The 13,612-nt window shown below is 47.9% G+C and overlaps 1 protein-coding gene across 3 annotated transcripts in view; it reads left to right on the plus strand.

Moving 5' to 3' along the window:
• Positions 1 to 13,612, plus strand: part of GRIK4 (glutamate ionotropic receptor kainate type subunit 4) — a 483,112-nt gene that overhangs the window by 348,512 nt on the left and 120,988 nt on the right. For all 3 annotated transcript variants that reach the window (XM_032167730.2, XM_058446675.1, XM_058446676.1), the window contains exon 9: positions 8,674 to 8,835. In XM_032167730.2, the coding sequence (XP_032023621.1) occupies positions 8,674 to 8,835 (162 nt within the window). The remainder of the gene's footprint in view (positions 1 to 8,673; positions 8,836 to 13,612) is intronic.

A 13,612-nucleotide genomic window follows, 5' to 3' on the forward strand; every position in this document is an offset into this window, starting at 1 on the left:
CAAGGGGTTTTTGTCCTGTATACAATAAAGGAGTATTCGGTGAGGGGGAAGTTCATGATCAAATTTGGAGTTTAGAAAGATCCCTCCAGCAATAACATGGAGAAGGAACTTGGAGAAGTGCAAGACTAAAGGAGGAGAAACTAGTGAGTCCGTAGTCTAGGACCGAGCTGGTGAGGATCTGATTTGAGGTAGAGATGGTGGGGTGGAGGGCAGGGATCAGATTCAAGAGATGTAAAGGAATCATAATGTCCTCAAATGACAATAAATGAGTGCATACCTGCTTACATGAATGAATGAATGAGATGTGGACAGTGAGAGCATGGAAGTGGAGGATACATTCTAAATTCTAGCTTGATTGACAGGTGGATCATGTGACATTCACAAACAGGGAACCAAGGGAGGGAAGCAGATCCAAGTGGCAAAATAAGGAGTTCAAGTTAAAGAGTGATACAGTCTTAAGGATATCTTCCTCCTTTCAGATTCATAATAATATTTTAAGAAATTAGAATTGTTTAGTGTTCTCAGGACTCCTGGGGTGAGAACATTTGAAGTTGTCAATCATTAACAATCACAGTGACGGAGTATGCTTCGACACCACCTCCTAGTGGCCTAGCCCAGTGCTGAGCACACAGTAGGGAAGATAGAATAATCACTGGTCTTATTTGCCAAGGACCTGGATCTTAATTCCATGTCTGTCTTAGGGGCAAGACATTTAACTCCTGGGCACCTCAGTTTCCTCTTCTACCACATGTGAAAATGAGTAAAACCTGTTCTGTCCACTTCCAGTTATGGTCGGGAGACCCAAAGGCAGTGCATGAAAGTACCCTGTGAGCTTCATTCAGCCACATCTGTGGAAGCAGTTGATGTTATTATACTCAGTAATAAATTGATATTTCATAAATCACTTTGATGTGGGTGACATGAGGCTGCCAGCCTCCTCTCCCAGGCAGTTAGGGTCCAGGGCTGAGCATGGAGCAGAGAGGATCAAAGGCTGAGGCTTGGGTGAAAGCAGGCAAGAAATGAGGGACTGCTTGAAACCCCACTGTTAAGGGGGTTAAGGATTTTAAACACCACTGTTAGGAAGCAGAGCCAGTTCTGGAGTGAAGAGGCTGCAAATAGGGCCAGTTATAACCCAAACGGGTGCAGGTGTTAACATTCGGAGAGATTTCAGAGGTCACAGAGGTGTTGGGGTGACACCTTTTATAGGTTGCCTGTGGCCCTGGTGAGAGGGGAGCTGTTAAGGTTCTTGGGCTACCTGGGGCTGAGGGCTTTATGCAGACGCCGGAGACAGCCAGCCACCTTTGTGGCGTGATCTGGTGCGCTTCAGAAAGGCCTCCGCACACTGCCTTCCTCACTACCTGCTAATGATCCCTGAAAGTGCGTGAAACATGCATTCCTTGAGCTATTCTATTATTACTTCTAACAATACTAATAAGGAGTCTGTATCATACTTCCAGTCTGCACAGAGCTCTCCTATATATTATCTTACCTTTTTTGAGTCTCACGATGGCACAGTGAAGTCTAATTTCCCCTATTTTAAAATGAGGAAACTTTTCTGATTAAAAAAGAGAAAAATAAAGAAATTAAAAGATTTTTTTTAAAAAAAGATTGGTTTTTGGAATGTGGGCTTTCAGAGAGGAAAATCTAGGTCAAAATACCCACAGTCAGTGTATGATTTAAAATGCTGTGACTCCAAACCCTTACCCACTCTCTCCAGCACAGTTATTCTCGTAACCATTTAATTAAGCCCAAAAGGCAGCTTTAGGTTTCACTGATTTTTTAGGTGCCAGGGACACAGCAGTGAGTGAGACAGTCCATTCTACCTTCCAGGAGTTCACAGGCCAGCGGGGAAGCATTTGAGGCTCAAATAATGATGACCATGGAGAGGTTTTACTAGGGGTGGCTGAGGCTGCTGGACAGCTCTCAGCAGAAGTTGGCCAAGTTCACCAAGCTGCATTCGACTGCCTGTTTCTCTGAGCCATCTTAGCCACACAAGCCTGCAGTTATACTGCATTGACTTCTAATTCCTTCCCACCTGCTGCACCCTGGTACTTGCTGTGACTCCTTTTCTGGGTTCTTCATGCTGAACAGATGCGACGTGAGGCAAACCTCAGCTCTCTCATGTTCTCAGTGAAGTGCTCAGTTTTGCCTGGCACACAGTTGGTGGTCAGTAAATTGTAGTAGTTATTATTAGAATTATTGCTTTCTTGTGATTATTCATGGTTGGAAGATCTGGAACTTCAACTAAAGGCTTCTCTCTCAACACAAATAGCCAGACCAAGCAATTAGCATCTTATGGTGACTTTTTTTTTTTTTTTTCGAGACAGAGTCTCTGTCGCCCAGGCTGGAGTGCAGTGGCACCATCTTGGCTCACTGCAACTCTGCCTCCCGGGTTCAAGCGATTCTCCTGCCTCAGACTCCCGAGTAGCTGGGACTACAGGCGGACTCCACACAACCACGCCCAGCTAATTTTTGTATTTTTAGTAGAGATGGGGTTTCACCATATTGGCCAGGCTGGTCTCGGACTCCCGACTCCAGGTAATCTCCCTGCATTGGCCTCGCAAAATGCTGGGATTACAGGCGTGAGCCACCGCGCCCAGCCTATGGTGACTTATTTAGCAAAACTTTTCTCATTCGACAAGTAGCTAAGAGTCACCTCTTGCCAAACAAGGAGGAAGAGAAAGAGGAAGGCGAAGCCTCCAGGCCAGATCTTTCCTTTTGGCAGGGCCCAGCAGTTCAGGGGGACCAGGAAAAGGAAGGAGATCGGGGCAGTGCACCCACTTTGGTAACACCGGCAGCGTGGAAGATGGATTGCACTTAGACAGAAGAGGACTCCCAGGCCATGAGTGCCTGTGTGCCAGGCACTTCTCATGGATTACCTGTGCAAGGTAGATGCTCTTACCCACACTTTACAGGTGAACACATCAAAAGTTCAGAGACCCGCCTGAAATCAGCCAGCCAGTATGTGGCCAAATGAGGGTTTGAAACCAGGACTGTCTTATTTCAAAACTTGTGCTCTTCCTAATACATGCTACTGTTTCCTGGTGTGATTGCCACATTGCACAGTGCCAAGGGGCACCATTCACATGGTCATCAGTATAAATGGCACCTGGGAATTGAACAACATAGTGGCTAGGTATCCCAAGATCAGAGGCATGATCTCCATTAAATAGCAGCTATTGCAGAGGAGAAATGATGAGGACCTAACCTGGAGGGGTTAGAAAGGAAGGGACAGCTTCGAGAGACATTTAAGAGATAGATTTGACAGAATTGGCAGTTGACTGGGTGTGGAGTTAAGAAATAAGGGAGTTGAGGCTGTCTCTGAAGTTTCTAGCTTAGGTGCCTGCGAGAATAGTAATGCACTTATTGGTTAGGAAGGCAAAGGGGAAGGGGCTGTTGGGCAGAAAACATCACGGAATGCCACTTCCCCTGCTTACCCATTTGGCCTGGGTTAGGAGATGAACTTGATTTAAGGACACCACCTGGACCTGTGCTTTGATTTCTTGCTTTTCTACTTAAGGTCAAACTCAGAAACTTAATCTGGGTCATTAAAAGTTCTTGTGCTTTTAGCCGTAGTTGACTAACCTGGTCCTGTCCCCAGGATTGACTAAATCCAGCCTCCAGTGATGGGACTTGACTGCTTAGCCCAGCTGAACATGTCCCCAGGGCCCTGCTTCCCCTAGACCTCCCTTGCAGAAGCTGCCCACAAGGTCTGCCCAGCCTTTCCCTTATCCCTCCACGTTTCCAGACACCAGACACTGAAGCTCTACGTTTCTTGGTGCCGGACCCTGTGTGGTATAAGGCATGGTCGGCCTCTTGCAGCCATGGTAATCTCACAGTTTCCCAGACCCTCTCTTCCTCTCTTCCTCCAACAAAACTACCTGAGCTCTAGGACCTCCACCTGTCTGGGGCCATGCCCAACTCAGCCCCGCCTCAGAGCCTGTCCTTGCTCCCTGGCCCAGGTGATGAACAGGCTGTAGACCCATGAAGCTTCCTGCAGCTCGCAGTGAATGGATGCCTGTTTGTAAACCAGGACATTGGACATGGCACATCTGCTGCAGAAAGTGAGGGGTGCCCTTCCACGTAGCTCTCAAGCCATTATCCCTGAGTCGTTCCTTCATCCCATGGTAACATCTCCCTGTATCCACCTGTAGCTCTGACCTGACCTTCAACTATAGCTATTTGGACACTTACTTACCATTGTATACAAAAAGATTTGCACACATGTATGCATGCATGCACGCACACACATTTTAAAGATGTTTTTCATGTGAAAGCCCAATGATGATAAAGCAAGCTGTCAGGATTTAAAAAAAAATACAATAATGCAATTCACAGAGGACAGTCAGTGGTTAGCACAGCTTCTACTCATGTTTTTACACCTTCTGGAGGTGTGACAGGGTGTGCTTGGTGTTAGAGTTGGCCACAGTAAGACCCCAAGGCATTGAGATGTCTTCAATCAACTGTCCTCAAAACAGCGTTGACCAAACAGCTTTTAGGTACCAAGCACTCTCTACATGCAGTGTGAAGTTCAAAAATGAGGCAGACATATCTTTGCTTCCTGGAAACACACAGCCACCTGTAGAGAGAGGCCACATGTGTGAACAAAGAATGCAACACGGGGTCCGTCACAAAGCCACCCATACTTGGAGTAGTGGAAGACCTGGTCCTGGTCTCTGCCCCACCACTTGGCTTTACCAGGCCCCATTTGCTCTGTTCTTCACCCTGCTTCCCTGATTTGGGACAATGGGAGTCGACTCCTGTTGGGAGCGGGGACACTCAGGATATCCCTTCCTGGGACATTTATAAGAAGAGGATCAAGTTTCCCATGAGAACCTATTCCACCCGAGGGACTGTTCCTTTTCTGTCATTGTATGAAGGTTACAACCAGCCAGGCAGTGTGGCTGGGGCGGGGTTGGGGAGGCACAATGGGAGCCTAAGTGAGCCAGGTGTGCATTCTTAAGTAGGGCTCAAGATGGGTGGGCAGCGGAAACCGGGTGTACTTTAATCCCTTCCATTCCTGAAATGTGTTAGTTTTATGAAATATCTCTCTCCACAAAATGTCTCCACCACTTGACTTTGGATTTATAAGAAATGCTTCTCTGAGTAGATGTAGAGTAGCATTTCCCAGATTGTGTTCTGAAGCATGCTGCTGCCAGGCACTCATGGATTTTGGAGGAAAAAAAAAAAAAAAACAAACCCATGGTCCTAGTTTGTTCCATGGTCAGTGTGTTTGGGAAGTTCAGGGTTAAACAAAATTAAACCAGCTGTTTCCCTGCTGGACTTTTTTCAGCCTTTAATATGCTAGTGAGTATTATGAAGCTTGAAAAGGCAGATATGATATGCATTGTTTTCCAGCCTCATCCGAGCATGGAACCTTGTCTTCATGAAATTTCTGTTGATGTCTCCTGGAAACCTAATGCCCTGAGGAACACAGTTTGAGAAATACTGGCACAGAAGATGTTCATTGTTTGTAAACTGGTGGTGGTCAGCTATTTCCCATATTCTTTCAGACAATAGTCTTCAATAGCAGCAGGAAAGTCTAAGTTTAGATAAAAAGAAGAATTTCCTAACTGTAAGGATTCTTAGATACTAGAACCTTAGAGTGTCGTGGGAAATGGCAGTAAAAGAATGTGCCCCTCCCCCTTCCTTGTCCTTCCACAGGCTATCTTGTCGTTATAAATAGAATGAATTATCAAGGAAGCTTCTGGAATCTTTTTATCTTAAGGGGCCTTTGAAAGTTGCATATAATTGAGGGATAAGAAGGTAGGAATAAAAAGGCAGGAAGATAGACTGGCTGACTTCTGGGTAGACTCTCTCTAAGTGTCTGTAATTAACTCATTCATTCTTACTCCACCCAGAACATGCATTTGAAGGGAATACCTTTCTAACTTAGGTTTCCAAGACAAGTGGAACTGAAGAGGCAGAGAGCCAGAAGCTACCCCAGATTTCACGGTGGTCTTTCAGTAGCTGTCATATTTGCCAAATAGGAGGCTAAGCTTTACATGCATCTTACTTGTTTCTTAAAATAACCTATAAGGTTGCTAATATTGTTTCTTTTTAAAAAACAAGGATCTGAAGCCCAGAAGGTTACAGACCTTGCTTAAAGTCATACAGCCAGTATGGTAAGGAACCTGGATTTGAACACCAAAGCCTGAAGCCACTATATCAGCCCAGCTGCCACTGTGAATCTGTGGACATCCAGGGCCTCAGGGCTTCCTTAAAATGAGCCTTCATCTATCAGGCTATGTGTGTGGGGAGAGGATGGAGTTGGGCTGATGTGTCTGCCCACAATGATAAGGAAGCCAGGGAAGAGGACATTTTCCAGCCCCTGCCAACCATGCCCAGCCAGGCCCCTTGGTTTGCCCACAACAGTCTGGCTCTGCCCAGTCACTGCACCCTTGCCAAATGGATCTTCTTCTCATTAGCCATCTGCCCCCTTGTGCCTACTGATAGCCCGTGGGCAGCTGCCCGTTAGAGAGACAGGAGATAATATCAGTGTAGGAATCAATACATTCTCTAGCATGTCCTTGTTCTCCTAATGGGAATGTGGCAGGATCCAAAATACACTTAATCCTTATCCAAATCCACTCTGTCAGGCATTGGTGGCTTCAAAGGAAGCTTGGTACCTCCAGTTTGCACGTGTAAGCTAATGAATCCGGGCTCTGGGCAGGTGAGCTCAGGCCTGCAGCCTGAGGCCTTGGCTGTGTCTGGGGCTGTGTGGCAAGGATGCAAGGGCGGCGCCAGGGGCCTACAGCAGCTAAGTCTTCAGAAGAGGAGACTGCCTGGAGGAAAGCAATCTTTCTGCCTGGCCAGAAGGAAAGCCTAAGGCACTTGCCATCTGTCATGTCAGGCTGAGTGGCTGACGGGCTAGTCCTGGGATCTGGAAGTCCTGTGTACCCCGAGGGTGTGGAGCTGTGTGTGAGGCACTTGGAATGAACATGCAATGAATGTGACTTTTGTGTGAAAAGGTGGCCTGACACACATTTGAAGGCATCTTTCCGGGAGCGGGGATCAGTGAGGTGAATAATCTACACCCTCTTGACTGGTTTTGCTGTACAGGGCCCAGGGAGACCTTGGGGGCCAGGGCTTAGAGCTCAGAGGAGGACACTGCTCCTCTCTATAACACTAACTGGCCTCGGTGCACTCACACCTGCAGGCTAACACTTGGCCCCACCAGGGTTATTGCATGAGGACCGTGGGTTGCAGGAGAACCCCTTTGAGCTTCTAAATGTCACTGCCTTAGATGGGGTTTCCCTGACTGCGTCATCTAAAGTAGCAGTCCCTCACCCCAACTCCCATCCCCATAGCTATACGAAGTGATGATGAATTTGTTTCCTTACTATCTGTCTCTTCCACTAACTGCAAGCTTCCTGAGGGCAGCAAGTGTGTCTCTCTCATCTATATCCTCCATGCCTAGAACCGTGTCTGGCACATGATAAATGCTTCAATGTTTATCAAGTGAATGAAAAACTTAGTGGTAAATGAAGGCACCACCCTACCCGCAAACCTTCAGGCTGAGGTTCTTGGAAAGCAAACCTGGTTTTGGCATTCCTCCGCTGACAGTTCCCTTGGGTCCCCTCACACATAGGACAAGGGGCACATTCCCAAGCCTGGCATCCTGACTCTTATGGTCTGGCCTCTGCTGACTGCCCCAGCTTCGTTTCTCACCATCCGTCTCCCAGGCCCCCTTGTATCCAGTGTGCTAACCCACACTTCAGGTGTATAAGACTTAGGGTCCTGCTGGAAATGCAAGCTCCTGGGCCTCAGCTCCCCAGATTCGGATTCAGGTGGTGGTAGGTGGGGTTCAGGAATCATCCTTTTTTTTTTTTTTTGAGACGGAGCTTTGCTCTTCTTGCCCAGGCTGGAGTGCAATGGCACAGTCTTGGCTCACTGCAACCTCTGCCTCCTCAGTTCAAGCGATTCTCCTGCCTCACCCTCCCGAGTAGCTGGGATTACAGGAATGCACCACCACATCCGGCTAGTTTTGTATTTTTAGTAGAGATGGGGTTTCACCATGTTGGTCAGTCTGGTCTCGAACTCCTGACCTCAAGTGATCCATCCGCCTCGGCCTCCCAAAGTGCTGGGGTTACGAGCATGAGCCACTGGGCTCAGCCCTATCATTTTTTAAAAAGGAACCTGGATGATGCTGACGGTAGAATCACACTTTAAGAAGTGATGTCTTCATCAAAGTACAAGCACACCATGGGCAGTTCACTGCAAGGGCCATGCACTTTCTCAGCTCTGTTGCCTTGTATACATGGGGATTTCTGGCTAGAGGAGCCTTTGACCACCCACAATTCTCCACCCAGAAAATGCCTATATATTCTTCAAGACACAGCTCAAGCATCCCACCTCCCGTGGAAAAAACCCCGTGTGCCTAGTGCTGCCTCCACTAGGCACGTGGCTTTTTTCTTTCTCTCTCTAGCTAGTACATCTTGTATATCACTTGTTTAGAGATCATTCTGCTATTTTTTTTCTCCTCCATCCTCCACCATCACAGTGTTATCTCCCAGAAAAACTGATCTCGTTAACTCTGGACCCCTAGATCCCAACAGAGTGTGTGGTGTTCACTGGACTAGAATGAGGTACCCGGATGTGCTCTACCAAAGTCCATCCCTCACTTCACTCCTTCCTAACTATGTTCTTATTTCTGATGCTGGGTCTTTCCAGGAGTTCTCACTCCAGAGAATGGACAGCCTTGTGGATGATCGTGTCAACATCCTGGGATTTTCCATTTTCAACCAATCCCATGCTTTCTTCCAAGAGTTTGCCCAGAGCCTCAACCAGTCCTGGCAGGAGAACTGTGACCATGTGCCCTTCACTGGGCCTGCGGTAAGTACCCGCCAGAGCTTTTCCCGGTACCCCTTGGCCTCTGCACATCGCCCCTCTGTGGGCCAACCCCTGGGCAACACACCCTCCTGGAGTCCAGCCGTCTTCCGCTCCAGTCCCAGCTCAGAAAGGGGAGTAGAGAGGTGCAGGAAGTGGTTGCAGGGGATGAGGTTTGGGAAGCAATGAGCTGTAGGCAGCAGGGAGGGGGCTGTGTGGAGGCACTGGGTTGTCACTTAGTGATGTCTGCAAGTCCCCTGTGGCCAGACTCTCAATAATACCATTGCCGAGAGCTGCCTGAGTTTAGGATCCGAGAATCGTTTGGAAGGGCCTTTAAGCTGATCTACTCCCTCATTTTTCAGATAAGGAAACTGAAGCCCAGGCTGGAATGGGATGTGGAGTGGGGATGTGGAGGTCTTGTTCAAGGGCAAATATCGAGGCTGTTGCAGAGTGGAACTAGACCCCAGGACTCCTGGCTCCTGGTCTGGTGCTCTGTCCACCCCCTGGCCACTTCCTGAGTCAGGGCTCATCCAGAGTGGCTCCCTTCTGCCCAGTCCCTGTGCTTCCTCTCTACAGTTCTGGCTCCTTCTGGCATGTGTGACGGGAGCAAACCTTTCCATGGCCATTCTCCAATGAGTTGGATGTTCTTCTCCGTGGGGGCAGGCCAAGAATATCTGCTTGTGTACATTTGTTAAAAGGCAAGTTCTCAGGAGACTAGGATTATGTGGCTTTTTATGCCCTGTCCTAGCCCCATTATACACATTATTTTATTTTTAAAAGCCCCATGAGGCAGCCCTTGTGATGCTCACCCCAACTTCCTGAGGCAGCTACTATCAGTATCTCCATTTTACAGATGATAAAACCGAAGCCCAGAAAGGTTAGGCAAATAGCCCAGGGTCACACAGCCAGTGAGCAGAGGACCACGATCAGAACCCAGGCCGTATGGCTTTACAGTTTATATTTTTAACCTCTGTTCCACTCTGCATCTCTCTAGAACTGTCATTTCCTTGCCATGCTCTACTGTAATTGAGCCTGGCTAGATGGAAGTACAGTGATGCATGCATAATGACATTTCAGTCAGCAATGGATAACTTATATGATGGTGGTCCCATAGATGATAATACCACATTTTTCTTGTCCCTTTTCTATGTTTGGGTATGTTTAGATATGCAAATACTTACCACTGCGTTACAATTGCCTACAGTATTCAGTACAGTCATATACCATACAGTTTTGTAGCCTAGGAACACTACACTATACCATATAGCCTAGGAGTGTAGTAGGCTATAGCATCTAGATTTGTGTAAGCACACTCTATGATGGTCACACAATGAAGAAATTGCCTGATGATGCATTTCTCATCATGTGTCCCCATTGTTAAGCAACACATGACTGTAGTTACTAGGTATTTGTTGAATGAATGAGTGAGTGAGTGAGTCAGGCGGAGTGATGAGTTATAGATAGAAAGAAGTGGAAAAGCATTAGGTCTAGGAGATGGCAATGGAATTGGGTACACTCCTGGAGTGGGAAATTCTCTGGTGAGTTTTTAAAATAGGAGTGATGCCTGTCTCTGATAAGACATGCCCAGAGGCAAAGGCGTATCTAGACATCTACACACTTGGCATCTAATTAGTACTTGGCCAACACGGTGACCTTGGAGGCAGGCTGCGGAAGCCAGGGGCTGGACTTAATGACCTTTCACAAAACTCTGTGCTTTTATGATCGTGCAGCCTCGTGGACATCTTAGGAAGGAAGGGGTAGCTAAGGAGGTCAGAGCTCATGGAAAACTCAGGAAGCTTTGATCCAGGGAGTGGGACAGGAGGAGTGGGTTTGAGAAACAGAGTTTCATGAAGGTTTATGGAACCCATCCCAACAAGATATTTTAGACCTAAAAGAGGCAAAAATCCATGGGAAGGACCGGGGAGGGCAGCTGAAGGAAGGAGTCATGTCCGTTAAATGGTTTAAGGGACAGAGAGGGACATCTCAAAGCACAGTGTCATGTGCAGGATCAGACTCAACCCCTAGCAGCAATGCAAGCCGTGTTCTCCCAGCTGAGTCTGCTGTTCTTACGGTTCTCATTCCAGTATTTTAATAGGTACTGATAAACTTGAAAGGCTTGCAACACAATATCAAGAAAGGAAAAAAAAAAATCTGTCTCTTTCCTTTCAACCCCAGGCTCACCACATTTGGCATCTGGCCTAGTGAAGTAAATGGTCCCAGGCTCTATTTCCTCATTCCCTCTAAGGGTATCTGCCTTTGCATTGATGCTCACATTGGCCACGAGCAGACAGATGAGGGTCCTTCGGTTCCTAGTGGGCTTCTTTGTAAGGATCCAGCACAAATGCCAGGAGTGCCTTTCACAGAGCTGTGGGTCAGTGCTGCCATGGTCAGACAGGCTGAAAAGACCACTGGCCTTGGAGTCACAGAGCCTGGAGTCAAATACTGGCCTTGACATTTTCTCACCATGTGATCTTAGGTAGTGATGTAACCCCTGTGGGCCTCGGATTCTTTTTCCATAATTTTAGGTGAATTATGCCTGACCATCTTAGAGCATTATTGTGAAGATGGAATCAGATATGATTCTATCTTCAATTCACAATCATTCACTAAGTAAGTTAATATAATAACCTGTATATGCCAGATGCTAGAATAGGCATTTTTAAATATATCAGGTAGCCTTTGCTACGTAAATACTGTGTAACAGCCAACTCCTAAATCTCATGATACACAATAAATATGCATACAATACACATTTATATAGCCCGTGGACCTGTGGGTCAGCGAGGGAGCAGCTTGTCTCAGCTGGCTCAGTCAGGCGGCTCTGCTGCTATGGCTGAGGTCTCTCAGCATGCATGAGTTGGCTAATCCAGACTGGGCCTACTTGGGGCCAGTACCTCTCACTCTTCCCCTGGACCAGCAGGCCAGCCTGGCATATTCTCATGGTGATGGCAGAAGGGCAGCAAAACAAGTGGAAACACAAAGACCTCTTAGTCCTAGGCTCCCAGAAAGGCACACCCTCATTTTCTTGGCCAAAGAAAGTCACACACACAAACTCAATGTTAGAGAGTGAGGAAATATACTCTCCCTTTTAGAGGAAAAAAATGCAAAGGCACATGGTAAAAAGTCTGAATACCCGAATACAGAGTGTATCTTAGACCATCTGTATTGCCATCAAGGAATACTTGAGGCTGGGTGATTTGTGAAGAAAATAGGTTTATTTGGTTCCTGGTTCTGCAAGCTGTACAAGAAGCATGGTGCCAGTATCTGCTTCTGGTGAGGGCCTCAGGACGCTTCCATTCTTGGAAGGCAAGGGGAGAGGGCATATGCAGCTCACATGGCAAGAAAGAAAGCAAAAGAGAGAGGGGAAGAGGTGCCAGGCTCTTTTCAACAGCCAGTTCTTGTGGGAACTGGAGTGAAAATTCACTGACTCCTGTGAGAATGGCACAAAGCCATTTGTGAAGCATCCACCCCCTTTATCCAACCCATCCGGGTCACTGCCACATGCGACTTGGGACCAAACAAACCATGGCAGAGTGGGACGAAGGATTGGCACCATCACATAGTCACACAGTGAAGGTCAAAGCCACTGCCCTCCGGATGTGCCATACAGGAGCAGGGTTCACCTCCACCTCTGGGAAGGTGACTCCTCGACGTATGTTACTCTCAGGAAGCGGAGGAAAGCCCCTGAGTTCTTCCTGCAGAGGTCGGGGAAGGCTTGCCCGAAGAGAGGGAAGCCAGTAATTCACTGCTCTTCTGTGCTCAAAGCACCAGGCAGGGTCCACAGCATCCCAATGGAGCAGGGGCCCTATGCTGACTCGCTCAGTGGACTGGAGAGGGTGTCCTGTCCTGAGGATGCCGCCCAGGGCGGTTTAAAAGATAGAAACCCTGACCTCATTTGTCTCCTTCCCAGTCCAATGTCAGACCTCCCAAGGCCTCAGCATCTTATGCTCCCCAAGAATGCTTGGGGGATATTCAGTGAGTTGGGGGTGTTCTCTGAGGCTCTCTTGGTGCTGCCGGCGGAGAACAAGAGTAAAGATGGGCTGAGCTGCACCGGCTCAAGGCTGTCTCAGGGGACCATGCGAGGAGCATCCATGTGAGCCTCAGGCCTACAGCTGGTCCTTGTGCTGATCAGATTCTGCGTCTACTTTAGTCAGCTTTCTCTCAGCCAAGCCCCTTTGGTTTTCTTGCCAATAAAATGGACAAGTGTTCTTTCTTGCTGAGGACAGCAGGGCGCCCACCCCACTGGGTTTCACCTCGGCACGGAGCTGAAGACTCCTGTAGCCCTTCCCGTGAAATTATCCTGCCTTCTGTTTTCCTCCTCAGGGCATCCTAGTAACAGTTAAGAGTGGTCATGTAGCCCTTTTGGACAAGTGGGGAAACTGAGGCATGGAAGTGCTGGATGGCACATCAAGGGTCCCCTGTGGTCAGCACTCTAATATAACCTGGAGTGGAACCTGCATCTGTCTCCCAGTGCCAGAGAACCTTCCAGCTACTGTCTCTGTGGCCTCCGAGAGGGAAGGGAAGGTGTTCTGGACACTCTCACCTCAGCATGTGGAAAGGAAGCTCACGGCAGCGACAATAGCAACACACCTCTCTCAAGGCTTCTCACTTTAGCAACCAGCTTTTGAAAAGTGGTGCATCTTCCTGTCTCTTTGGGGGCTGAGAAATTCACAGCACAAACAGCCCAGCTCTTTTATGTTCTGGGGAGCTGGAAGGCGAAAGGGAGGCAGTTTCAGGAAAACAGCCTGGTTCTGTCCCCGCCATCAAGCGTTCTACAAAAGCT

Source organism: Hylobates moloch, unplaced genomic scaffold (assembly GCF_009828535.3).
Source record: "Hylobates moloch isolate HMO894 unplaced genomic scaffold, HMol_V3 SCAFFOLD_11, whole genome shotgun sequence".
NCBI lineage: Eukaryota > Metazoa > Chordata > Mammalia > Primates > Hylobatidae > Hylobates > Hylobates moloch.